Source organism: Pezoporus flaviventris, unplaced genomic scaffold (genome assembly GCF_033815535.1).
Source record: "Pezoporus flaviventris isolate CSIRO_AGI_PZ_B2104156 unplaced genomic scaffold, CSIRO_AGI_Pfla_v1 ptg000002l, whole genome shotgun sequence".
In the NCBI taxonomy this organism is placed as follows: domain Eukaryota; kingdom Metazoa; phylum Chordata; class Aves; order Psittaciformes; family Psittacidae; genus Pezoporus; species Pezoporus flaviventris.
In genome coordinates this window covers 5,709,191-5,737,141 of record NW_026892550.1, presented here as the reverse complement: position 1 = coordinate 5,737,141, position 27,951 = coordinate 5,709,191, and the positions used below count along the sequence as shown (strand labels likewise).

General features: G+C 49.9%; 1 protein-coding gene across 1 annotated transcript; it reads right to left on the bottom strand.

Annotated features, from left to right (window-relative positions):
* NAT8L (N-acetyltransferase 8 like) lies at window positions 1-25,738 on the bottom strand. Its single transcript, XM_061467276.1, has 3 exons — window positions 25,107-25,738; window positions 23,689-23,853; window positions 1-478 (listed from the first exon to the last, which is right to left on the bottom strand). The coding sequence occupies exons 1-3, from the start codon at window positions 25,438-25,440 to the stop codon at window positions 111-113; spliced, it is 867 nt and encodes a 288-aa protein (XP_061323260.1). The 5' UTR covers window positions 25,441-25,738; the 3' UTR covers window positions 1-110.
* Window positions 25,739-27,951: the final 2,213 nt, after the last annotated feature.

Here is a 27,951-nt window from a genome sequence, read left to right as displayed (position 1 = left end):
TCGGGTGGCGAGGAGGAGGAGGAGGAGGGTGGTTTATTATTTTGTGAAGGGGGAGAAGGAAGGAAAAAGAAAACGCATATTTTGTTGGTTTCGTTTGGTTGGGTGGGTTTCTATTCTTCCCGCAGCTGCAGGCGGTAGCGGTGGTAGCGGAGCTGGAAGAACATTCTCTCCAGTAAGGAGCGCGTCATGCCTGGCAGGGCGTAATGTTCAACAACACCCACATGCTTGAACCCCAAGGACTCGTAGAGCCTGTGGGCTGCCATCTTCACGGCCGTGGTTCCCAGCACAACGGAGGAGTAGTTGTTGAGCATGGCAAACTCCAGCACTTTGCGGCCCAGGGCCTTGGCGATCCCTTTGCCGCGGTAGTTGGAGTCGACGGACATACGGCGCAGCTCCACTGTGTTGTCCTCCTCGTTGCCCCGTGCTGCCACGATCCCCACCACGTTGCCGTCCAGAACGGCAACCCAGAAGCAGGAGCCTGCGGGAGATAAAGCAGCACATGTAGCCACTGGCTATCCAGGATGGGGAAGGCAGGTAAAGCACCCGTTGACAATCACAGTGATGGGAGGTGGGCTTGGGGTCAGAAATCACCCCTCTGCCACATGTGGGGACTAATGACCTCTCTATAGAAGAGCCAAACTTTCTTTTCCCTTGATGCTGTGAAGGGAATGTTGTTTTCCCAAAGGAAATGCACAGGGAAGTCACTACAAACCAAAACAAGGTTCCTAGGGACCAAGCTTTATGAAGTACAGATGGGCAGTGATCCTCAGCTTACAGTGGCACATGATGGGTAACTGATGATGAAAGGGCAGAGCACTAACAAGGGAAAACACCACGTACACACCCAGAAAGAGCACCTCCTGTGCAAGATCAGGCTCACCCACCCCATCTTCCCCCCACAGGTTGGGATGCTTGTGGTCAGGTCACCCTTGCTTTGCAGCTGCTACGCTTCTGCTGCAGACCAGGCAAGAGCATCTCAAGAGCTGGAAACATGGTGTTCAAGCAACTCAGACCAAAACCATGTAGGGTTTAACCAGCGAGCAAAACCAGCCTGCCCTTAATTGTGCCCCAGTACTGGTCAGCAGACACAATGCTCCAGGAACGTGGCTTAACCAAGAGGCTGCACTTTCTGTGTACAGGGTGGTCAGCACTGACACTCTGCCATGGGGCTGAAGGCTTGGTATAGAGCAAATGATGCATTCAAGCAGCCAAAGCAAAACCCAACCTAATCAAAGCCCAGCAACTTGAAGGGCATCCAGCTAGGCTCAAGGCAAGTACCCCAGGGTGCCAAGCACTCCAACCACAGCCCCAGTTATGAAGCTCAAATAAAACTGGACCTCACTGGAGAGAAGCACTGATGCCATTCTATCCCACTGCTTGTATTAGGCAAATGTTAAAGCCAATGCCACTGGAAACTGCTGTAACTGTGGAGTACTGCAGTAGCACTTGGCCCCACCAGCAAGTGAACTTAAATGAAATTCAAGTAGCGAACTACTCAGGTCTTAACTAAAGATCTTTACAGGAAGTCCTGTGAAGGAAAAGTGTCACCAATTGAACTGAAAAGACCAACGTCAGCATAGGGCAACTGCAACCTTAGCTTGGATATTGCTTAATTAACACCCAAGAAAGGCACTGTTCAATTACTGCAGCTAACAAGGGGCATGGACAGGTCTGTCACTGGGAAGGAAAGTGCTGACTGTCAGTGCTCAGGAGAAACATGGCTTCATCCAGAGGAAGAGGACCCCACCACAGGGAAAACCCTGGTACACCATGACCTTCCACAGGCATTGACCTTCTGTCCAGTGCTAAGGAGAAGGAAACCTGACTTGGTCTCTATCTTTAGCATCAACCCTGTCAACCTCCCCATGCATGGCATGGCACATGTCCATAAGGACTGGCACTGAACAGCCCAGGTGGGTGCTCAGGGGTGCACAGCACTGCTCGCCCTGCAAAATGAGGGGCAAGGGCATGAATAAGGCACCTCAGAGTCCTTTGTTACCGGAGGAGTGCAAAGCACAGGGTGGCAGGAGGTGCCTCCCCAGCTGCTGCCTGCAGGACAAACACCTCTCGCAGCTCAGTGAAGCCATCAGAAAGAGATGGCCGAGGTCTCCCACCCTTCCCCATGGCACAGCCCAGCTGCTGAGGAAAAGCCTGGCACAAAGGAAGCGCAGGGAACCAGCCCAGGTTCAACTCAGCCCACCAGGCTCGTCCCCACCTTCAGAGCGATGCGCAGCTCCAGCGACGCTCGCTTCTGTTCCCACTGCAAGTCATCCCGCTGTCGCTATCTAGGTCAACAGCTAATTTTTGAAACCCCGGGACCCATCTTGACCCATTTATCAGGAGCAGTTGTCTCCTCCGCTGCCACAGTGACAGTGCAGCTTGTTCCCTGCAGTCACCTGCATCTCAAGACATCATTTATTCACACACAACCCCAGACGAAGACCTCAAAGAGCTGAAACCCAGCAGTCGCCTTCCCTGCGAATACAAATCACAGGGCTGAGAGCTCGCCTCTCGCTGCTCCAGAGCTGCTTTAAACTGCTCAATGTGTGGTGACCTCAGAGCAGCACTGCAGTGTCTGACGGGGCTATAAGGATGCTGGAGAGGGACTCTTCATCAGGGACTGTAGTGATAGGACAAGGGGTGATGGATTAAAACTTAAACAGGGGACATTTAGATTGGATATAAAAAAGAAGTTCTTTACTGGGCGAGTGGTGAGGCACTGGAATGGGTTGCCCAAAGAAGCACTAAATGCTCCATCCCTGGCAGTGTTCAAGGCTGGGCTGGACAGAGCCTTGGACAACATTATCTAGTGCAAGGCATCCCTGCCCACGGCAGGGGGTTGGAACTGGATGATCTTAAGGTCCTTTCCAACCTATCCCATTCTATGATTCTATGTGGGGGATCTGCCCAACACAACCCCAGCCCATCCCCCTGGCTGCATGGCAAACACACTACAAAATAAGGGCCACAATGACCCTCACCCCTACATGCACAGCCACCAATTTCAGCTCCTGTGGGGTAGTACAAAAGGGGGTTCACATGTACCCCCGTGTTTGGGGATCAGAGGTGGGATGCTCCCCTGGGACACAGAATGCTGTGTCCATCACCCACCCAGTCAAGAGGCAGCTCCCAGAAGTGCCACAACGTAGTCATCAACCGGTGTCACTGCCACCACATCCCTGTCACCCAGCCCTGTGCATGGCAGTGACTCCTGGAGCTGCTTCTCAGCAAGCCTGTCTTTGTGTTCCCCGAACCAGAGATGCCAACCCCGGCTCCTCTCAGCCTGAGGTTATGGAATTGCTTCTCTGAATGCTTCCTGTTTCTATTCCTGATTATTTCTTTCTTAGCAAGCGCCTCTCCTCTGTGCCTACCAAGCCCAAGAGGCTGCTAACACTCTCTCGGCAACGCTTCCCACAGTTGCAAAATGGCACGTTTCTAGTATTTTTGGGTCTTCTGCCTATGTAAAACCCAAACCAGGACGTGCCCACCATGGCAGAGCCCACAAGGTCCTTCTCATCCTTCCGACCACCCTCCAGGACACAGCCTGTGCCCTCACACCCATCCATCTCAGTGGGTACCAGCCTGGTTGCAAGCAGCATGACGGTAAACCCATACTCCTTGTTAGCTTTTACTTACAACTTTAAGGCTTAATTATAATGATTTTGAGTTCAATGTGAAAAGAAACTGTATCTGGCACATCTCCCAGTGTGTTGTACACGAAAATGCTTATAATTAGCGGCAGACAGGACACATCTGCTCAAACAATGTGAGCTGTGCTTGGCTCTTGATTACACCAGCACCATCAATCCCCAAGACTTTCACTCTGCTGCCCACCTTGTGTTTGATCTGAGCATCACCAGCAGCCACATCCTTCAGCCTAATGAAGGCACCTCAAATTTCACAAGGTGACAAATAAGCCCAGGAGAAGCTTTCACCCATGGAATTGTCAATTCCCTCCTCTGGGGAGCTGCATCCCATCCGGATGGGGATTTGTTACCGAAAGCTGTTTTGGGCTCCTATCATGTGCTGCTTTGGGCTAAGACCCTCCTTCCTCTGGGAAAACCTTCCTGTTTCAGAGCAGGAACCCTGAAGGTCTTCAGCTTGCTTTTAAGTAACATGTTTCAGCAATCCCAGCAGCTCCCCTCCATACCCAGCACTGCTTACTATGGAGAGGGGTGGAAGCATCCCGGGAAAGCTATGCCACACTGCCCCTCCTCAGGGCTGGAGGGGGGTCTCTTCACCATCTCTTCTTGACCGAGTGCACTGACTCAGGGCCTGTCTTGTTTGTGCACTCTCATACCTAAATTAACTTCATCTCACCTGTCAGCAGCAGCAGGAGCCTTGTTTGCAGCGCTATTAATAGCAGGGGCTGACGTTTTACTCTCTCACACCACTATCTGAAAATAATCACTGCAGCAAAGATAAACACAAACCCCAGCGGCCACAACTCTCCCTGCCCTTCACATGCTCATCTCGTGGCAGCGTCTCTGCCTTCACTTCCATCCACCTCCATCTTCTGGGGTCCCCTGTGAACTCATCGCTATGGCCATCCAAAGCCCTTCCAGCTCACTCCGAGGTCTGCTCTTCATGGACATCTTGCATTTAACTACAGCTGCCCCCTCAGTGCCACCCTGGAGTGCTGGAGGTACCCGCTGGAGGCATTAGCTGTTTCCAGCCAAACACCAAGCCTCTCTGCAGCACTGTCCCTTGCCTCTTGATCTAACCCTCCAGGCTGCCAAAAGGCAAAGGCAGAGGAGAAGCAGCCATGGGAAGCCCACTGCTGTCTTGCTTAGCCATCTCCACTCCCCCAGCCCACAGCCTCACTATGCAGAGCTTCAACTGCAGGAACTCAAGAGGTGAAAGACATAATAAAGGAAGAAATACTCTGCAATGAGGGAGTGAGAGACTGGCACAGGTTTCCCAAAGAGGCTGCGGGTGCCTCATCTCTGTCAGCGTTCAAGATCAGGTTGGATGGATGGGGTTTTGAGCAACCTGGTCTATTGAAAGATGTCTGTGTTCACGGCAGGGTGGCTGGAACTGGATGAGCTTTAAAGGGTCTCTTCCAACCCAAAACATTCTATGGGAAAAGTAATTGGAATGCACATGTCTATGGAAAAGGCACAAGATGTCTGTGATGCGGGTAACAAGGAAGATGATTTGGGGTTGTTCACACTTCACAGCAAGTCACAGCTTTCTCAGCTGATGGCACCCAGGGCCTGAAAGCACGCATGACGGCCATGCCTTTCTGCTCTATATTTAAGGCTGATTCCCAGCTTTTGAGGACCAAAAGAGAGCATCTTTCTAACCCACCCACCCCTCTCCTGCAGCACAGGCTGCCCTCAGGCTCCATACACCCTGATGTCTTCCCCAGAGCACTGGCGCCACGCTGGCTGCTCATCCTGCACCCAAAGCACCCACTGCTCCTGCCCAAGGCCATGCAGTTCCCTGCCTGTGCCTGCAGCCCTCCTCTCCTGCTCTTCTCCTCTGTCATGAGCTGCACAGCTCCCCCCACGCACCCGGCGGCGATGGTGGGTGAAACCAAATTCATTTATTTTTGCTGCAAATTCTTCTACACCCTTTGGTGAATAAAAGGCCGGTGGGTGGATGGGTGGAAAGATTGGAGCCAAAAGCAATAGCAGAGAGTACTGCTAGGAGAGAGGGGGGAAAATGAGACATCCGCCTTCCTCGGCAGCATGAGTCCTACGTGATTGACTACAGCAGGTTCCCACAGCTTCCTTAAGACCCTTGCCATCCAAGGAGCACTACCCCGACAAACCAGCAGTTAACAGCTGTGTGCTGCTCTGAAAAAGCAAAGCTCCGTGTGACAGGAGCTTTTAAAACCCACTGCTTGCTGGTAAATTCTGTTATTTCCGCAGCAGCAAGCAAAGCTCTGCCACCCCAAAACATCCTGAACTCACGTCTGGCTCCATCCTCCGTGGTTCCAGCACCCATGCACCAAGACAAGCCATGTGCAGCAGCAAGCGGACACAGTCCCCAGCCTAAAGGTGGCTGTGCCACAGCCGTGTATTGCTGATGCCATTTAAATCCCTACCCTTTAATGCCATGTGGGGTTTGGGGAGAAGAACTCAGCACTTGAGGCAAGTCTCCCTCCTCCTTCCCCTCCATCCTCAGTGAAATCCAGGGCAGCCCAGCCGAGTTACATCCACATCAAGGCAGAAAGGAAGCTTGTCTGGGAGAGCAGGGCTGCTGCGATGTGAGTGCTGCCAGCGGAAAGAGTCTGGGGCATAGATGTGACACTTTGGCTGCCAACTGGCCACAGACACAGCTTGGGCACAGGGACCAACCAAGGTCAGGCAACAGTGACTGACTGCAGCTGCACAGCCAGCCAGGATAGGGAGGGGTTTATTTATGTGCTTATCAGGCACATTATTACCCTATTATCTCACCCTACCTCCATCCTTCCCATGTCTTGAGTTTCTCTCCCTTCCACCTTTCTAGTTTCCCCATGGCTTCAAGCAGGGCTGCATAACAGCTCCCACAACTTCTGCTAATAACTCTACACTTGACTTCAGTTAAAAGGCACTCCTGGAGGGCTCCTGGATAATAATTGCATTTCAGTGTAGTTTATGGCCAGGGAAACCAGGTGGGATGTGAGAGGCTCCGACTCCAACACTGCTGACACCCGTGAACATCCCTCTACAACAGGCGAGGCCCAGGCGTGGGGTAACAAAACATGTCAGGGACACACAAGAATTACTCATGCATGAAATTGGAACTGCTGTGGGACCCCTTCCTTCCCATAAATAACTCCACACAACCTACCACCGCAGGATTCATTGCCCCGTTATAAACAATTCCCTGCTGGAAGAGCACAGGGCAGCACATCGATGTGCTGAGGGTGGGTGACAACTCTTGATTCATGGGGTATCTGGCAATGAGATCACCTACACAGCATGAAGAGATCAATGATTTGGTCCTGAGCAACCAGCTCAGCTACTCCTCATCTACCTTATTCTCCATTCTTGGTACCTTTCACCTTCATTTTGTTGTCACTGAGGGCTGAAGCTACTCACAACCACCTCTTAAGCTCAGGCAAAGCCTCCAGAGCTGCAATGAGGGGATCAGTGGGATGACAGCGACATCCAGCATTTGACCTGCAACAGGGCTACAGCACAGTTCCATGCACATTCACTACCAGAAACACCATGACCACAACTCACAACAGCAATGGGCCTGAAGCCACCCCAACAGACAGGAATTCAGAAGTGGCCTCTGCAGCTGATAAACCTGAGCATAAAATGAGACACGGGGGTACATAATAGCTGGCCTAAACATCTGTGCAAACCCAAAAGGACATTTGGATTCAGACTGGTCTGTGCCTAACATGCCAGCATTGATAAACCTGGAGCAGCAGTGCAACTGCAGAGGTGATGGTCCCACCAGGAGGTTTCACTGCAGCCCAGCTTTACCTTCAGCTGGGGATGGAAAGGGTGGTGGGGCTGCAGTTTAGAGTAACAGTATGAGAACTGACTTTGATCAGTGCCTGCTCCATGCTTCCTGATGGAGCTGGTCCATCCTCAAAAGCACTCAGCTACCTTATCATTGCATTTTGGGGTGCCGAGGCCCCTGGAAAACCCCTAGGATGAGGACAGCTAGCTATAGCATCCTTTCACTTTAATATTTTGCCTGCAGAAAACCAACACATTCTGCAGTAAATGAGCTTCAGGAAGCGGCCAGGTTTGGTCCTAAACAACATCTCCTGCTGTCACTGCCGGGGATGTAACATTTCCAATGTGTCATTCCTGATCTTAAAGCCTCCGCTTTAAACCTCACCCTGCTCCTCTGAAACACCTATATGACAGCTCCTTACTCCTCTAAAGCTTCAGGAGCACCTAGCCTGGGTGTCTGGATCAGGACAGGCTGTTAGCGGCAATACCCCACGTCAGCACTTCACGGGTTGGTTTTCCAAACAGGCTTTAGCCCTGTGGGGCCCACAATGTCACCACGTGTGACAGCACCAGGGGAGCTCCGCAAAGCCCTGGGAAGCGCCCAGCACATCTCAGGAACAGGCTTTTGATGAGACAGCTAAAAATCAGGCGATGCCGCAGATGGGGAAAGACAGCCCTTCCAGCACATTTCAGAGGGTGCTATATTAAGAAGTGCAACAGCAGGACTTGCATCCGGCTCTTTCTGCCGGCCGTGGTGCACCTTGAAAAGCAAAGGCTGCAATAAAGCCAGTGTATAATAACTGATCAAGAAAAAGCTGCAGAAGCAGTTAGGGGGGATTAGAAGTACCCTGCTTATCAGGGCTTATTTAGCCCAGTCCATCGCTCTGCTCTCCACTGTTGAAAAGAAGGACACACAACAAAGACAGGAGAGACAAAACCACTGATGTAGCGATTGGAGTCTACCTGCTGGGTCATCAAGAGGAAACGCAGTTTGAGGAACCAGGCATTGTCTGTGGTTTTGGCATGTGAGCCATTGTTATCGATAAGCAAAGAATTAAACAGCTTAAAGGAGCGGATAAAGACCAGAATATGTGACTTTGGCCTGGCATTGTCCTCAGGGCTCAGGGGGTGATAAGTGCAGCACAGCGGAGCTGGCTCAGCAGAACGGGCTGGTCTGCACAAATGGACAAAACCAGGAAAAAAGAGCATTATAAGTACTTTCAGAGCAGATGTTCCCTTTGCATCCAGAATCCGCACTAAGCCCGCAAGTGCGGAGTCAGACCTTAACCACACCAACGCTTTAGAGTTTAGACTGATGTTTAGATGGGAGTTTAAAGGAAAAAAGACAAAGCCCTCCTGCCAGCTTTGCTAGCCTCTGTGCTCCCAGCAACTGCTCTGAAAGACTGATGTGACAACTAGCTGCTCACTAGTTGAATCAGCATACAAGATTAATTGTGTTGCTGGCTGTGTTTAAGCCAGCTCCTTCCAAGGACATTGTTAAGGCTCAGTCTCCATTACCTAGGCCAATCTTTCACTATATGGCTTTAGTGATTTCAGAAAGGTACTGAATTTACATTACAGCACCTTCCACTTCCAAGCACTGGAAAAAACTGGAAAACCTACCATTATTGGATGTTTTAGAGTTCATTATTTGCTGGCTGACTTCTACTTCATACGCATTAGTGTAAGAAGGCACTGAGCAATAATCATCAAATGACTCCCTTTTAGCTTAGCAGTTGGCCTAGCCATAAATCATACAGGGAAACCAGATAGAATCGATCTCATTTTCACCATCCATCACTACTCGTCTGGTCTAAATTTAGCCAAGGCTCCCTTTAGTTCAAGGGAAATGCCTGTATCTACACAGGTACTGCCCCAAATGCTTCACAGCAAAGACAGAAACTAACTTTACATTTACTTAAGGTTAAATAATAAATGCAATTCTCAACTTTACAAGGACTTCCAAGGAGATTTATGCTGCTCTAAATGAGGTCAACAACCTTTAGATGAGTCACCCTTTCGGAGAGCCCCTCTTCTGTAAGTGACCACATCAAAAGCCTACACAGCTCACTGCAAACAACTGCTTTTAGCCAGGAATAAGGTAGGAAAGATGAATCACACCCAAAATGTAGGTTCAAACTTAATGTATGGCATAACAACACATTAGGACAGAATAACTCTTATGTGTGCAATCTCTTTAAATCAGAGCCATAAAAAAGGCCGAGAAGTGCTTTCCCCTACGTTACAGCCAGGGCACCTACCTATACTGAAAAGGGAGAGACTAGAAACATTTGTATATTTAAACATGACAGACAAATAAACCCTGACAAACAACAAGAGAAGAAAACCCCACAACAAAGCACACCCCAAAACAGGACTACGTTGCTTACATTACTTTTAGGACATCAAGGACAGCAGTGCTGGGAACAGGAATGCCTGTCAGGTAACCAGCATATAACCCCAACTCATGGGATGGTGCTCCCCAGGTGCTGGTACAGATGCTGACTGCTTCTGCAAAACCACCCAAATCTATGTCTGTAAAGTAGGGAAGTGAGTGAAAAGGGCAAGGCACAACATACAATTGTAGGTCATGTAGAGGATGCATGTATTCAGCTAAAATATCCTGTACAGCATGCTTCAGTGCTTCTGAACATGGGGTCTTTCCACCCTTAGCACATTCTCTCTGCCCTCAGAAGCCTCTGAATGAGGATTGCTACCACAGCAGTCAATGAGCAACAATGATGAGCAACAATGAACAGTATTTATGGTGCAGAAACACTGACCAGGAAAGCCACAGACCCCAGGGCAGCTCCTCTGTGTTCCTTACTGGGCCATGCCAGGACCTGGGGGACAGGGACTGCATTTCACCAAACACTGCATGGCAAAGAGAAGCTACCATAGGTGTCTCCTAGCACCAATAAATACAACTCTGCTGTGCTCAAAGCCTTTCTTTCTGCAGATGACTTGGGTTTCACAAGAATCCTACCTTGTTGCTAACACAGTGAACTAACCCTCCCCAACCTCTAACCTTCCATTGTATGAATAATCTACAGCAGAGAAACAGCAGTCACAAAGAGTTACATTTTCCCTGAAATCACAGTGAAGAATTCACTATTTAATATGGAAGGAAGACAACAGAAAAGGTTCAGGCATGTATTTGGTACAAACTACAGGCTGAAGTCAAATGTACATGGCTTGATCACCTCAAGTCTATTGCAAGCCATAAAAAAATCCTATTTCTAGCACATTCAGCAACTTGAAAGGGTGCTGCACACATACCCTTCCCAGAGCTCAGGCACCCAACAAGGATGTCAGTTGTAATCAGCTGGGACCAACCCACCCCATCATATCACAGCATGTGAATAGTCACCATCTGCCACACCAAGATAAGTCCCCAAAATCCATTGTAAGAGCAAGGGTGGCACTGAAGCACAGCTCAATCACACTTCTCACTGGGACCAATCCTGTCTGACCTGTTAGTATGAGCCATCCAAGCAGAGGGCCAAACCCATTCCCCTAACCTCTGGGTGAGGAATAGATGACTAAACAGGGGATCTGAAATGATAATAAAGCTGGTAAGGAGGATCAGGCTTGGGTCAAGCAACCAAACTCACAGCCTCCTTGCCCTGCTGCCATCGAGGCAGCACAGCATTCCTGCAGACACATCCTGGCATGGAAGGTGATGGGAAAAATAAAAGCAATTTCCACCTGCAGCATGCCAAGAAACAAAGCCTTTTCCTTGGAAAGGGGGTTTCCCATGCACTTCTGACATCCGTGGCTAGAGGTAGTGACAGGACGAAGGCTTCGTTTTATAGCAAATGCAACCCCAAACCCATATAAATAAGTGAATAAATAACTAGCAAAACTCTCTGGAAGCAAGCCTTCCAAGTATTTCCTGAGTGCTTTTAACCCCTCAAATACTCCTTCAAACACTAGAGGTCTTCCTCCATCAGTAACTTTAACCCTACACAACACCAACCAGCCCATCCTCTTCTAGAAGAGCAGGGAAGGAGGCACTCATTTGATCACACAGGCCCAGACCCTGAAGAGCCTCACTGCACTGCTGTGGGGCTGAACCAGACCCACTGACAGCTGCAGGCACCTTCCCACATCTCCAACCCAACCCTCAACCAACGGATACAGTGCGTGGTGATTCCAATGGTCCAGTAGAATCAGGGGGTACCACTATGTTCCCATCCCACCGTGCTGTCCACCTCCCTATGGCCATCCCACCACAGGCTCCCACTGTAAGCTAACACCTTTCCTCTACAAAGCCTCAGTACTTACACCCAGCACACTGCAGTCCCAGCACGACGTCCTGCGCAGTGTGAGCCTCCATCACCACACATCAACCTTTAACTCTCAGCAAACCCATGGTAATGCCTCATGTAAAGCCAGAGCACCACCATGGTATAGAAAAACACACACCTGGATGCTCACTGTTGTTAAAGCCAACGTGTTTCTTTATCCCTCCTCTAGTGCAGGAAGGCCAATGTGCCTTGGGTGTGATTCTACTGAACTACACAGCTCCAGACTGAAACTAGCGCTTTAATGTGGCAGTGTAAGAAAAGTCTAGATGCATAAATGTATGTCAGGCTGGGCACAGACAATGGACCTGGTGTAGATGATGCATTAACAGAAAATGAGAATAACATCTACATAAATCTCCACATTAAATTAAAAATTAAAGAAGAAAAGATAACCCTTTGCCCTGTGTCCAGACTACCATGGCCCCGACATCCCACAAAAGCCTGATTTGTTTATTCCCACATCTCCTTTGATGACCATCTATCACCACCTTAAGCCTCCACATCCACATGAGTGGGGCTCCTTAGAGCCCCAGCCCCAAAACCAGACACAAGAGCCAGGGATTTAGAAGAGGTCTGCAAAATAAATCAGTGAGTAGGTAAAGGGCTGTTTCTCATTCCATTGGAAGACACGTGGGAAATGAATGAGGCTTGCTCAGAGCCAGTGAAAGCAGACACTTCCATGCTTATTCACCACGCATCTGTGCAAAGGGGATCAACTTACAAACACGAACAGCACCTAGAGCAACCAGCCAGGGGAGATGCAAACCTGGGTAGAAGTGCAGTCTTTTCAGGAACCATTGGATCTTCCTCACTACAAAGACAACACTAAACAACGCTAAACCCCCAAAACCGATGCTAAAACAGGGCAGAATGAGTAAACTAAAAGCAGGTTCACAGCTGCAACTCCTCCTTCTGATGCACCAGTTTTCCCTAAACCATCCTAAATTCCCCTTGCAGGAAGCTGGGAGCACACACAGCAAACGCAAGGTTTACTCCATCGCTGCATGTCCTATCTATGTCACAGGTCTCCTGTAAAGGCCAAAAGAGCACTTGCACCCGTAACTGAAGGATGCCCCTGTGCTGAACTCCCAACAAAAGACAAAGGATTTAAGCCCACGATTAAGTTAAAGCAAATGCTCCAGTGAATCTTTAAGCCAAACTGTCCCAGAGTTCAGTCTGTGTCAATGCAGTGTGCGTGTGTGTGGGTGCTGTTTGGGTTTGGGGGGGGATTCTTTCGTTATTTTTTAATTTAACTTAAATCCTCTTTAGCTGCTTGAGTTATCCATGAAAAACATTCCCACTCCAAGAATCCCTGCAGACACTTTGATGCTTTTCAGACTGCTGATGGCTCGACAAAACCCCCCCCGTAAAACCTGACCATGGCTTATTCCCAAATGAAAATCTGCCCAAGAGGCACATCTTGATGCTATCCCCTAAACATCTGCAGGATCTGAAATCACACCAGACATGTATTTTCACAGCCATTAAGTGAATCTAATTGACTTCACAGGCAGCAAAAGACTGAAAAGGTGTTTTACAAATACCCCTTTTACACAGTTTGGAGTTTTAAAGCATCTCTCATCAGCATCCCTTTCATCCAGTAACTCCCTTCCTCGCTTCCTCTCTTGAACAAATCCCACCACCAGCGACGTAATTCCAATAATGAGGACTTCACCAAGATGCTCGCTGCTGTTGAGCAGACAGCAGCCATGTATCTGCCATGCTTTTGCTGCTCTGTCTCTAGCCAACCATCATCCAAAATTGCTTACAAATGGCAGGTGCTCCAAACCAGGGTATTTGCAAAAGCTTCTCTTTGCAGTTCCACTATTTAACATTATTTTAAATTGAAAGAACTACAGATTTAGGTCTTCCCTGGATTCCCACGAGAAGTGTTACACAGTGCTTCTGATGCTGTTATCTAGTTCCAAGGAGAATGAACAGATTTGGCACCTCCAAAAAAAGAACAAAAAGCCCTGATCTCAGCAAATGAAATGTGGGGGTTTTTTGCTGTACTGACTGCAGCAATGATTTTATGTATCCTATTAAAATGGGAAGAATGGGGCTTGTAATAAAAAATCATAGCTGAAAAGATCAAATAGCTGTACATGTAGGGGCGACGTGGGTCAGATGCTCTAAGGAAGGTGTAAGAAATGCGGTTGTCTTTGGCATTTGCCTTTGGGCAGAATGTTCCTTCCCCACCACCACCGACACGTGGGTTTGTGCACTGCACTGACGCACTCTCTTCAGCTCAGCAGACACAATATCCTCGTGCTGCTGCCTTCTATTTATTTTCTCATCTTTGTTATTCCGAGTACTCTACCAAAAAGAAAATATTGTGCTCTATTCCATTGTGCTCCCCATGCGCAATATCTGAATGGCAAACTGAGAAAATGAAAGTACTTACACAATGAGATTAAGCAAAGCAACAGGGACTTAAAGCGTAACAGGAGGAAGGGGAAGATCAGAGAGATACAAAGAGGGATGCTGGGTGTGGGACCATCACTGCTGGGAAATGCCAGAAGTGATGAATGGAGCAAGAACCAGACCAAACCCACCAGAGAATTCAACACAGGAATGGACAAGAGAACCGAGCAGTATTCAGAGGATAAAAACCAGCATATATTGCTGTTTGACACAAAACCGGACAAGTGAGATAGAGAACTGCTGTAGCAGGGGAGGAAAGAGGGGGATAAAATGGGAAAGAAAGAACTCAAGGAACTACTATTGACCCCCAATAGATGTTATTATCTGATAGCTGTTTAAATGAGTGTTGTCTGGGAGGTGCACTGAGAAGCCATTCACAGCCAGACAGCTGGTCCATCAACCCCCATTTCAATTAGCAGCTTTAGCACAGAGACCAAGAGCTGCAACCGTACAAAGCAAACAAACTTGCACCTCGGTTTCCAAGTCAGGATTCAAGCACATTGGCAAGAGACGGTGGGAGCAGCTTGTATAGCAATTACTAGTGATCGAGGATAAATCTGGGCAAATAGCTTAAAAATGCAGGTTTTGTCAACTCAAAACAATTTACACATTAGTCCTGAATTCACCAATATCTTCTGCTGGGAAAGATGATGGAGAGGGAAGCTAGGCTGGCACTAATCCGGCACACGGCACAGCATCCCCCCGAGGATGTTCCATCCAAGGGGTTAGAACTGGATGATCTTAAGGTCCTTTCCAACCCAAATCATCCTATGATTTTCTGCCAGCACACAGCTTGGTCCTACCCAGATGGCAGGGGACATCCTATCAAGGCTCTACCGTAATCAGTTATCTTAAATAAATACTTGGGTCTGAGCTTTGCTTCTTGAGGAAGCCTGTAACAGAACCAACAGCTTTGTTTCAGGCTAAAAAAGTATTACATTCACCACGACACAGAGGTTTTTGCTTCTTCATGGTGAAAACACACAGAATGAGCAGTAAATCAACTTAATTTGGATTAAAACCATCTTCCCTTTCATTTTCCAGTTCCTGAACTGAAAAATCCTTTTCTCATAAAACCCTGCATTTTTCAGTTCTGCCACTTGGATAAATCCTAGAAGCAGCACACGAAGTTTCAGTGACCAATATTAGCTGTAAGTTATCATTTCAAGCAGCACGTGTTAATGTGCCACTAATGCCTTGCATTCTTCTATCAGCATTTACACTGTCGCAAATCCAATTTTAAATAGTAATATTTCACGTAGGCACTTAAAAATATTCCTGTTATATGTATTTCTGGGTACCTATTTTGAAAAGCCTCCTTTCACTCGCAGGAATCCCACTTTTAACGCAGAATCACGGCTTGGCACTAAAACCATGGGAGTGCTGGGTCTACATTTTAGAGTTAGACTGTAAGAAACAGTTTTCACTTCTTGAAAGAAGCACTTGTCAAACAGTTACAGAAGACAACAAATGATACCCTAGGTGCTTGCATAAAAAGTTCATTGATTGCTGGGGTCCAACGGGTCAATAGATGACTTGAACAAATGGCTCAAAGCCATCTGTAACAGATACCTCAGCTTGTACCTGGCTCCAACCAGGCCACTATGAACTAATTGTTGATGCACCCTTAGTAAAAAGCATGAGGCTTCTTGGTGATTCCAAAAAGCCAAAAGCTAAATAACCAAACAACCAACCTTATTATTTGGGTTAGAATAGTAGATTTGTAAATGTAAACTAGGTATGGTACCCTGCTCTCTTTGGGTTGCCTTAAAGACCGCTTTCATTAACCACCTTACAGGAAAAAGAAAACATTCCTCAGCTTCCTACAAGGGGGAAAATATGAAAGGAAAAGAAAAACCCTAAAAATACACTTTGGACTTCCTGTTTCGCTAATGCAGAAAGCTACAAAGACCTGTGCATCCCTTAGCTGCTCACAGAACCGGATACCAGCAAAGTCTCTTTTTGCTTTAGTCTGGAAGGAGCAGCATCAAGCATGTGATGATTTATAACAGATCCCCAGCACTGCATGACCAGAATAAAAGCATGTGCTCTGAAATACACCAGTAAATGACACTGAGAGCCTCCAGAGCCCACACAGGGCTTGCAGCCACCTCAAGCCCCACCAGCCATTCCCACCCCAGGTAATTAAATATAACCTGCCTGGATAAGGATTTAAGCCTACAAAAGTCATTTCAGAAACCCACCCTGAAATGTGGACACATTTGGAACGGCTGCTCTTGAAAATCAGGCTGTGCATTCAGGGTTTTACCTAAAAGCTGCTTTTGCAGTATATTTAGAGGTCTTAAGGTAGAGAGCGATGACTAATGATGATTTCTAAAGTATTAAGACCCCTGGTTGTGCACCCCGGGAGGAACCAACCTGACCACAGACACTCTAAGATAATCCTAAGAGGCTAAACATAATACTAAATATAATAATGTGCTTGGAAGTAAGATTTTTCAGTTCATGTTCCCACATCCAAAACTGAAGCACCAAGAGGGGCTCAAAGCCTTGTACTTTTAAAACCCCTACTACAAGCCACATACCTGACATGGAGCCTAAATTTAGGCAATTATGAAAACCTTAAGCAGGCTTCTCATCTTGGCCATTCCTAAGAAAGAGAAAAAAGGAAGAGGAACCACTGAAAACCCTTTAGAAGAGTAATCAATTTGCACTTAAACTTGTGGAGAAGATGCTTTTTAGTCGTAAGCAATTGCACACAACCACGCCAGGAAACACCCAACACAGAGAAAACATTCAAAAGGATACTCAAAGCCAGAAAAAAAACCCAGAGCATCTGATGTTCCAGCCCCCTTCATGTTCATATGGCTTGTGTTTGCTTGTCTGGGGAAGTTAACTGTGCCTGTAACACTCCTGATGTTCAATTTACACAACTTATTACTTCTTGTATTGAAGATTAATGAACAGCACTTGCATGTACTGGGGTTTTTAAACACCTGCAGGCAGAGCTTATGTTCAGAAGCATCAAACCCACCCAGATGGATACAACTCAAATGCTGCTGCTTTAACTGACAGTCATGTCAATTAGGGACTACCTTTGGAGAGGATTTTTCAACGTGTGCAGAAAAAATAAGTATTGCTCTGCAAAACTTACTATAAAATCTATTTTCATCTAATTTTGACATGGGACCAAGCCAGCACTCGTGGGAGACCTATTTTTGTCTTGCGCACGTTGAGGAATGGGTTTGTGCATATGTTCCTACTCCAGTGATAAATACACAGGAGGGGGGAAGGCTGCAGTGGCTTACCCATGAACACACTCATACCATATGCACGGATGACATAGCCCTGCATCCACAGGCTGCTCTGCTCATCAGACAACTGCAGCTTTCCCACGTGCCGGCCCTTGCCTGACAGCACCACTGCTCTACCCTGCACTGCCTGAGCCCCAGAAGTGAAAAAAACACTGAATAATAAAGAGTTTGTGGGGCAGAAGGACCCTGCAAGCACTCAGTGAGGTTGAGCAGAGCTGACCCGCATGGCTCAGCACTTCTGGCACTTCTTACCCAAGGAGTGGTAAATGCTCCATCCCTGACAGTGCTCAAGGCCAGGTCAGACAGAGCCTTGGGTGACATGGTTTAGGGTGAGGTGTCCCTACCCATGGCAGGGGGGTGGAACTGGATGATCTTAAGGTCCTTTCCAACCCAAACCATTCTATGATTCTATAGGGGACCTCAGCTGTATCCCCTCCAGATCTACCCAGTGCTTATCCACAAGGGTACAGCGTTGGGCGGCCTCCAGCTCACCCATGCTGCTGACCCTGGGGAGAGCCCTCGCTCAGCTCTGGGAACATGAGGTGAAGCATAGGAGCCATGGTGTGTTCTGGTGCTGACCCTGGCAGGGCTGTGCCATGCTCACTGTGCCCTTGCTAAGCACTTGCAGGATGGGGCTGCCTCCAGATGCAAAAAGCCAAGGCTCCTCTGCAGCAAACCGAGGCAGTCAGGAGTGATGGAGCGCATGCTGTATCAGAGGAGGTGGGTTTTGGGAGAGGCAACCTAACTTTAAAGACATTTTACATGATTCAAATAAAACCAATAAAAACTAATGCTGGACAAAGCATATCCCTAACATTTGGAAGCATGAGCTGTTTTTCCTATTGCTCCCCAACAAAATGCACTGGAGATGAGAAATGCCAAACCAGGCAGCAAGTAGTCAAAACTCAAAAGCAACACTGGTAAGTGCAGTACCCCCACTGTTCCCCTCAAATACTTTCTGACATAATACCTCCCACTGTAAGTATACCAATGGTCTCTAATCCTAACCCTGCAGGATCTCATCCCTTGAAGCACCTTCATTGAATTGCAGAGAGACGCCAGCACCTGAACTGCTCAAGGGAGAGACCCTGCACTGCCTGAGGACAAGACCTGACCTCAGTTCTCAGGGGTGTGGAGCAGAGCTGGGAGACACCGAGGTGGAGATAAGGACACAGCCCTTCCCCTGGGCTTTCTGGCTCCAACTTCTCACCACCCTACACCGTGCATGAGGAGAGGCATGCACGAAAACCATGATACACGAGGGCGAGCGCAGGGGTTTGGCAGATACATGAGGTCAGGGCACTGCATAAGCCAGCAAGAAATGCCGAAGATAGGGATGCTTCGGATTCCAGCTGCCTCTGGGCACCGCGAGTGTGGCTGGGGTCTCCAAAAACACATTCCTGTACTGGGAAGCAGCAGCCCTGAGCCCTCTCCCGGCCTCAGGTAACCAAGCCCTTTCTTTGCTGCTCTATTCTTTCCAAACAATGTTATCACTCGGCAGCGGCGCTCCTGCTTATCTGGCAGCTTGAGCATTACCCAGAATGTGGAGAAACTGGGTTCCGTGGTGGGGAGAAACCCCCCCCCTAGGCTTGCAAAGAGTCTGGGCATGTCAGAGGAACCACAGCTCCCATGCTGAGGATCTCTTCCCATGGTGGCCCCTGTATTTTCCCTGCACCCCAAACCTCACTGCTGTGCATCCCACAGCCTCCAGTGCCTGGCACTCAGTGAACAGGGTTAGATGGAAACTAAGTTCAGCTCCTCTGGGGTCAAACCTGCTGCAAACGGCCTGATCCAAAAGCACAATTAAAACCAGATAAAGGTCTCACTGAAGGCGAGGTACACCTCAAAAAGAGCAAGGGGCAAACAGGGTATCACCTCCTCACAACCCAGCTCTGGCCCCACCTCAACTGGTATCCTTCTGGCAGAAGGATGTGATCCCAAAACCTCTGCCAAGAAGGGCAGGACATCCCTCCTTCGGGCTCAGCTGAGGAATGTGCCATCCCAGGAGCAGCAGGAATTGAACCTTCATGAGCCATCCCCCCATAGCCACCTCCCAGTGACATGGGTTAGTGGTGGACTTGGCAGTGCTGGGGTAACAGTTGGACTTGATGATCTTAAAGGTCTTTTCCATTCATAGCTGATGCTACAATGCCTTAGGGCCCCATCACCCAGGGAGGTTGGGATCTCAGCCCAGGCTCTTCATCCACACCCTCATGTACCAGGGGACAAAAGGTAGCAGGATAGGGAGGCTCTGCTCAGCCCTGGATGGAGGCAGGAGAGCAGAGGCGCAGGCACTGCTGAAAACCACAGCTCTCAGCGTGCTGTGGTTAATGCGACCTGACACCTCCTGCAGCAGACACTTGGGCTTCATCTGCTGCATTATCCAAGGCAGATGCCCTCAAGACTCCACCAGGTCCTGCAGCCACAGCGCTCCAGGTTGCCCAGCTGCGTTGCCTGTCGCTCCTGCCCTGCGGCACTGAGCATGGCAATGCAATCACTCAGCTAATCTCCAGTGCCCAAAGCCATGGGGAAAGGCCAGCTCCCACTACCACGAGCACAGCACATGTGCACACCCCTCAGCAGACCCTGCTGGGACAGCTGGCAGCAGAGATAACACTGCAAACCACAAAGAAAGACCTGCTGGCTCATCAGCTAAAGCCCCGTCTCTGCTCATTGCAGAGAGCATCAGGTTTGCATCGGAGGGAAGGAGTCCGGGTTTCCATCACCCTCCAGCAGAGACCTCAGCCTCACAAGAATCTCTCCAACACACCACCAGCCACTGCAGTACATATATATATACAACACATCTAACAGGGACAGAAGCTTGAAGAGACACTGTGGAATTGATTAGTCGTCAAATTCATCAGACCATAAAAGAAGCTCCAGCTGTGCTCCTCTTATTTGCGTAGAGAAATGCAAGAGGCAGTGCTCTATTTAAAATTAATTCCTTCTTTTTTCCTCTGTTTACTAGAGCCCAAGTTATTCTGGTTGACAATTAAGCCCATTATCCACATCCTTTCTTTTCCTCCACCCCGTGCCTAAAAAGGAAAATTCCTGTAAGTGCTATTTTAAATGGAAAAACGCAAGTTTACAAAGAGCTCAGGGAGGTGTTTGAACCATTCAACCTCCTGGTTTAAGATGCCAGCACAGGACTCAACACAAGCAATACCTTTCAAAAGTCACCCCTGCTGCATACAAGCTCAGAATCAAGTGCTGGCCTAAATGTTCTGCCAGATCCTTGGCTTAGGTGTAGGAGGGCAAGAGAAAACAAAGGCACAGATTTTGGCTGGTGTGTCTGTGCAGAACCACTGTCAGCACATAGTTCTCAGTTCATACAAAGCCCAGTGGAGGAAATTTAAAACAATAACTTGGAAGCCAGAGGAGCAGAAAACTGCAGAAACACTGTAATATGATGTAACTCATGGGACTGTTCAGCACTCGTCATTAAGCTGGGTGCTTGCAGTATCCCATTGCAAATCAGGTCTTTTTGGTTTGGTTTTGAAGCTGAGCCACAATTTTAGCAGGTGCTTTGGCAAAACCACCACGAATGATCCTTTCTAATACTTAAAGTGTCCCCTCACTGTAGATGCCTGCTTTGCCAGGGGCTATTTGTTATAGATGCTCTGTACAATGGTACCCAGCCCGGGGTACCACAGGGAGCCCACTGCAAACAGGTTTTCATACCCAGGTACCACAGACGCTAAGAGCAAAACCGCAGCAAAGCCACAACCACCGTCAAGATCTGAGACCTTAAAACCTCATCCCAGTTTTAGCTTTGTGTTCATCACCCTAATAAACAAGAATTCATAAACCACCCCAAAAAAACTCCCTTCCTCTATTCTCCATGTTGGAAAAACAACATTCAAGCAGGTAAAGAAGGATTCTCCAGAAGGAGCAAAAAGTTGCCTGCTGTGCTCCCAGCCAAAGCCAGGCTGGGATGCAGTTACATCAGGCTAGATTTTAACTCATCTAGTCAAGCTCTGACCACCTCTAGCCTCTCTGGGCCCCTGTTCCCACACCAAATTACCCTCGCTGTGGCCATTTCTTCTCTAACACCTCATTGAGAAAGCTCTCACTAATATCTGAGCTGGAGCATTACACAGGACAAGGAGCCCTTCTCATTCCCACTGCACGCATTTCTGCCTGTGTGCTAATTTGTAAACTAGACAAATAAAGACAAACTTGGGGCTGGAAGTTGTTTTATTGTCATTTTTCTGTCCTTTGGGCAGGATGGGCAGTGCCGATATGGCACATCACTGCCTGTCTCCATACACTCAGGCAGACAATGCAAGTCAGACAGCCTCTGAAGCACGCAGAACTCCAGGCTGTTCCAAGATAACTGCATTTATACTACTGTCTTACAGGGAAGAAACCAGCAACTGTATTTTGGGAGGAAGCAAGAGCAAAACACTGGCTTCATGCCTTGTGCACAGCTACACCAAATAGCACCACACAGCTTTACGGCACATGGACAGACATCACTGGCAGTACCAGTTCCGACCCACAGACATCCTTCTCTTCCCCAAAGCCTCTTTGGTCTTTATCTAATTACAACTCCAGCCAACCTGCTTAACACCAAGAACCTTAAACAAGCACCACCAACCCCATAAATCTGTGTTTTATGGCATGGCAGAAGCCTAATTACACACAGTTAAATTCTGTCAAAAATTAAAGCCCACACGTTTGCTCTAAAATTGAAATCAGCCCTTTTAGGTACCAAATAAAAGCAATGTTAACATTTCAAAGACATGCTGGCAACACCACTGAACCAGATTACATTACTGACCCTAAACAAATTGAGGGCATTGCTCTTCTTCCGAGACCCTTTATTACATATATATATATATATATATATATATAGTGTTTTAAATAGAAGCACTTTGATCCATGCCCTGAATCGTGACCGCACAAGTCCCAAGCACTAATCAGCTCAAACACCTAGTGTACACGTTCTTGTTCCACTGGAGTCCCCTGCTACATTATCCAGCATAATACACTGTTGAACCTCAGAGGCTTGGAAATGTTTTGCTTAGGAGACCTTTCATCTTTGCAACACCACCTTCAACGGAGGCTTTTAAATACAAGTCACACATCAATTTTTCCAAGAACAAGTGCTGTAAATGAAACACAACCCATGTGTAAGATGGGACGAGACCTGTACAAGATATGCACTATGATGGGAAATGAAATCTAAAGCAAGCACATCTAGTCTTCAGGGATTTTCATTACAGGAGGAGCACTGTAGAAGTGAAGGGAAGTTTGTGGCTATGGTATTGCTTCCCAAGAATCCTCTAGAAGTGCTCAGGACGAGGTTAGTCGCACACAGGGAACAGCAATGACACAGTGAAAACATGGTTACATGGAAAAATGACAGAGTAGGTACCCCGAGAAGATGGAACTAACCAGGATACTGGCACTGCCTTGCTCTCCCAGCTCACTGCTTGTGCTACGTGACCACCAAACCTCAAATCCCAAGCGACTGCCCAGTCATCCCCTTGCTCTTGTCCTCAACCTGGATGTGTGCCTACAAGAAGGGAAACAGCACCTGACAAGTTCTAAAGGGCCTTTTTCTTTTTTAAATCATCATGTAAGAGGTCTTTTACAGCTGAACAGCCAAATATTATCAGTGGATACTATACTTTTAATTACACGCATAAATCTAATAAACGGGTGAACGTGTATTATATCAAACCCAGGCAGCATCCCTTTACATACCTGATCTGTGCCTCTTCCAGAACACTTGCATTAAGACATGCTCTTCTTGCATAACACAGGGAAATGGGCGCAATAACTAAAACAGGTTCCTCTATGTGTTTGGGCTAAAAGGCGTTTCATCATCCCCTCCTCCCACTCTCAGAGCTAATACCAAGTGCAAGAAGCAAAGAAATACCAAGCACAAGAAGTAAAGGCTGGGTTGGACCTGGGCTGCAGTAAATAAACCACATCACCCAGCCCCAGCATCCCCCAGCACCTACATCCTGGTCCCCACAGACAGGCTGTGGGACCCCGGAGCACTGCGCTCCAGGATGGATGGAGGCTGCCTTGGATGACTAGACATCTTTGAAGGGAGAAGGGGAAAAACCAACCCCCAAAACCTAAACCAAAAGCAGAGGTATCTGTGTGCCTGATTTGGCTAAAGAGCTGCATTCTGGCGACTTTTGAGCTTGCTCAGTGCTGCTGACAGGAGGAAAAGGCACCAGCAGCACGGAGCAGCCATGTTCCCGGAGGAGCAGGGCTGGGAGCAGGCTCCCTCTGGGAATTCGTACTCACCTGGTGGTTTCATGTAATATTGCTCAATATCGGACATGTCTGTATGCAGCGCACAATCGAGATAGTGCAGGATAACTTTTCTACTGAAGTAGTACCTCATGCCCATCAGAAAGATGGGCAAGCAGCAGGTCAGCAGGAAGGACTTGGTCACAACAAAGCATATTACTATGGAGATAAGGAAGAGAAATAAACGATACCTGTCAGAAAAGAGAATGTAGTGTTGATTTCGGAATACAAACTCATTACACAAAATAAATTAAAAACCAAAAAGTAAACAAGCACAGACAAAACATACATTTGCAGTACACACACAGTTCAGGCTCTCGAGATTATCATGTTAAGGGACACACCAAGATAACCCCAGAGAAGTTTATGGGGTGTCTGGAGCGAGCCGGTGGGGAGGATGCTGCCATAGCACGGCAAATCCCACCAAGCCTCCCCAGTGAGACAATGGTGGGGACACCAGGGACCCCCCAAGCCCCGCTCTGCTCTCCCCGGCCGGGATGGAAAAGCCACTCTGCGGGCACGCCGCTCCGCAGCCATGTGTGTGTCACTGCGGCAGTACTATTTCCATCGCACCGCCTCGATGCCGGCGTGCTGTCGAAGACCCGAGGGGCTTCTGCGGATGCCCACGAGATGGCAGCTCCCCCCGGCACGGCCCCTGCCCCCAGAGCCCCCCTGCACCCCAACTGCTTGTTCTGGCGGGGGGACTCCCTCCAGCACAGGGCCCTGCCGTCCCCCCAGGCTGAAGCACGAGAGTGCAACCTGCCTGTAACCACCAAGGGCAGGAGAAACCAGCCCAAAGCTTGCTCTGGGAGGCGGCGTGGGGGGGGCACATCATTGCTAATTATTAGCACGGGGCGCAGTTATTTGCGGGGTGGGGGTCACCTTGCAGGTGCTGTTCTGAGGATGCAGCTCTGGGAGCTGACACCCCCCCCCCCCCCCTCGACTCGGCCCCGCTGCAAGGGTCACCCCCTCATCACACTGTGGGGGGCTCCGCCGGCGGGCACCGCCGTCTCCAGGCAACACCGGAAAGCGGCGCCCCCTCGCCTCCGCTCCCCTCCACCGCACCCCTCCTCGCATCCCACCCGCCGTTCTCCAGGCCTGGAATGACTGGAAGGACGGCTCTACCCTCGGCCCCGCGCAACTTACGCGGCGACTTCCCCGCTTCCCAAACCCCGCGTAGGGTCGCGCATCCCCAGCGGCGCAGCCACCCCCCCCCCCCGCCGCAGCGCTGCGGTTCCGCGGCCGCCCCGCACGATGCTGCGGCGCTCCCCAGGCCGCTCCGCCGCAGAGCCCAGGGCTGCGGGTCCGTGTCCCACCCCCCCCGGCTCCTCCCGTCCCTCCGATCACATTGTGCAGACCCCGGAGGGGTAAAACCCCTTGGACCCCTTCCCCAAAAGGGATGAGGTACTCACCGGCCAGCAGTCCGTAGAGCAGCTGGGTGAGGGGCTGCTGCTTCAGCCCCCTGAACGCCGTGTTGGGGATCCGCTCCATGATCCCCTCGTAAAATATGCGGCGCACCACCTCCTGCTCGGAGGGATGGAATTCACGGATATAGACATTGTCGCGCTTGGGATCCTCTTTTGGGGAGCTGAGGGTTGGCGGAGGGGTGGAAGGGGAGCCCGCCAAAGAGGGCCACATTTGGGAGGAAGAAACAATGATCGTGTCTTTTTTAGATCCCGGGATTGATTCATGATCTTCCGCCACAATCTTGGTCTCACAAACCATCTTGGGAGACAGACAATGCATGCAAACCGGCCGCGCGGAGGGGGCGGAGGAGAAAAACGGGAAGGGGGGGATAGCAAAAAATTAACTAAAACCAATTAAATTACCAAATAAAAAGGAAAAGGGGAGGGGGAGGGAGCGGGCGCGGAGCAGGACGGAGACCCGCCGGGCAGCGGCTGCGCGGGGCGCGGAGCGGCGCGGCCGGGCGGGACGGGAGAAAGGAACTCCGCTGCATTTTGGAGAGACATTTATAGTGCGGGGGGGGCCGAGGGTCCCCGGGGTCCTAGCGCCCCCCGCATTGGCTGCCCGGGGTCGACATGTGATCGGGGGGGGCGGGACGCGGCCCCTCCCCTTCCCCGTCTCCATCCCCATCCCTTATCTCTATCGCCATCCCCGCACCGCCCCTTGCAAATTACTACGGCGCGGGGGGCGGCAGCGCGGCTGCCCGTCCCCACCGGTGTGTGCCTGTGTCTATGTATTTATATCCAGCGCAAGCACCATGCACCCGGCAGCTTCTGGAACAGTCGGTGCGGGTGCGCAGCGCTGCGCGGGGCGCGGAGCCGCGGGTTGGGGGGGGTACCGGGCATCCCTTGCACCGCACCGCGTCCCGGCGGGCTGCGGCGGGGGCTGCTCCGTGGTGAGTCATTCATCGCGGGGTGCCAAATGGCACTCCGGACCCCGGAATACTGCGGGATGCGGGGGGCAGCCCAAAGAAATCCCCCTCCCCATGCACCAGCTCCCCCCGGTCTGTAACTTTTCCTTCTGTGCCTACGGCGCTGCGCGGGGCGGAGAGAAGAGCCGGGGTTCGGGGGGGGGGATGCGCAAGGAGGAGGAAGGACGGGCTCCTCCTCTTCGCAGGACCCGAAAAGCTTCGGCCTCTCCCGGTTGGAACCGGCCGGCATCTGCCCGAGGCATGCGCTGTGCGCGGCCGGTGCAGGGACGGGGCGGAGGCGCGGGGAGCCGGACCCCTTCTTGCGAGCTGCGTCCCCCGGGAGCTTCATCTGTGCGCCCCTCAGGCGGCAGCCACCGCTGTGGGGTGCGGCTGTGCGACCCCCTCAGCTTCTCCTGTGCACCCCTGAACGGTTCAGCTGCGCCTGCGAGGTGCACCCCCCCCCCCCCCCCCGAAAGTTTGTTCCGTGTCTCTTCGCCCTGCAAGGTGCACCGGGGCATCCCCTTTTCCAAGAGGCACCCTTGTATCCACTCCTGTTTGAGTTGTATCCCTGCAGCGATATAACTGCACCCCGTTATAAGCTCCATTCCTGCACCCCGTTATAAGCGCCATTCCTGCACCCCGTTATAAGCTCCATTCCTGCACCCCGTTATAAGCGCCATTCCTGCACCCCGTTATAAGCTCCATTCCTGCACCCCGTTATAAGCTCCATTCCTGCACCCCGTTATAAGCGCCATTCCTGCACCCCGTTATAAGCTCCATTCCTGCACCCCCTGGGAAGTGCACCGATCCATCAGGAGTGCAGCCGTGCCCCTGACACCGTGCGGGACCTGCTGCCTCTGGAGCTCATGGGGTTTTTGGTCCTTGGGAAGATGCACTCACTGACTGGGTCTTACTCCGAGCTAAAACTTGATTTCACTGTGGTGATTTCATTGTGGTTTCATTGCTTCACTCTTCTACTAGAGAAATTGTTCAGGAATAAGAGGGATGGGAGAGGAGGAAGGATTAGGTAAGGGCTTGGAAGCCTTCCCACCCAGAGGAGTGGTGCCAGCACCCCGCGCATCGCTGTCCCTGGGGAACAGCTCTTCCCCCGGTGGCGGTGGGACCTGCTGGTGGTCAGACGCTGCAGCTCTGCCAGGCTGCTCAGACGGGCACGCACGAACGGCCTCGCCAGCAGCAGGCTCAAGCGCCCGCAGAGTTCGTATTTCTAACGAGCATCGTCTGCAACTGCAGCCAGAGCAACCCCCAGCTCCCACTGGCTGAACTGGAGAGCAGAATGTAGGGTTATAAAGCCTTGCTGCTCAGTAGGGGGGTTGGCCAAAAAGAGTATCTCTGGCTCGACAGGGGAGCCTGCCAGGGGAAGGAGATGGGAAGAGGTGAAGCGTACAGCATCCCTTCATCCCCCTGTCACGTATCACCTCAGCAAGGATCAGTTGGACTCCTGTGGCTGGGAGAGACCTAGCATCCCCACATTCACCAGCACAAAGGCAAAGCCTGTGGATGGGGGAAGGACAAAAAAAAATAAATCAGGGCAGTGTTTGCCTTTGAATTCTGAAAGCTTTGGGCCAAAGATAGGAGGTTGCTGTTTCAAAAGTATAATTAAAAAATGCCTAGTTTCCATATGCCTGGGTTAAGCAGGCATTTATTTTTGTTTGATCCTTTCTAGTCAGATGTGTTGCTTACTTATGAAATGAGCTACAGTAATAAGATCAACCCATTCCTTAAAAAAAAAAAAAGAAAAGCCAGCCCCACTGTGGTTTATATAACAGCCAGGGGAGCTCCCAGTTCCAGTCTCAGGCCATGGACCTGAGCATTTGCAGATGAGCTATCTTTAGAAAGGCACTAAATACTTGTTTACTATTTAT

Bases quoted from the DNA above. Each gene is read 5' to 3' on its own strand.
- NAT8L (XM_061467276.1), bottom strand. From the start codon at position 25,440: ATGCATTGTCTGTCTCCCAAGATGGTTTGTGAGACCAAGATTGTGGCG. The intron at 23,854-25,106 runs GTGAGTACCTCA...TTATCTCCATAG, and splicing joins GCTCTACGGACTGCTGGCCG to TAATATGCTTTGTTGTGACC. The intron at 479-23,688 runs GTGAGTACGAAT...TATCTCCCGCAG, and splicing joins ATATTACATGAAACCACCAG to GCTCCTGCTTCTGGGTTGCC.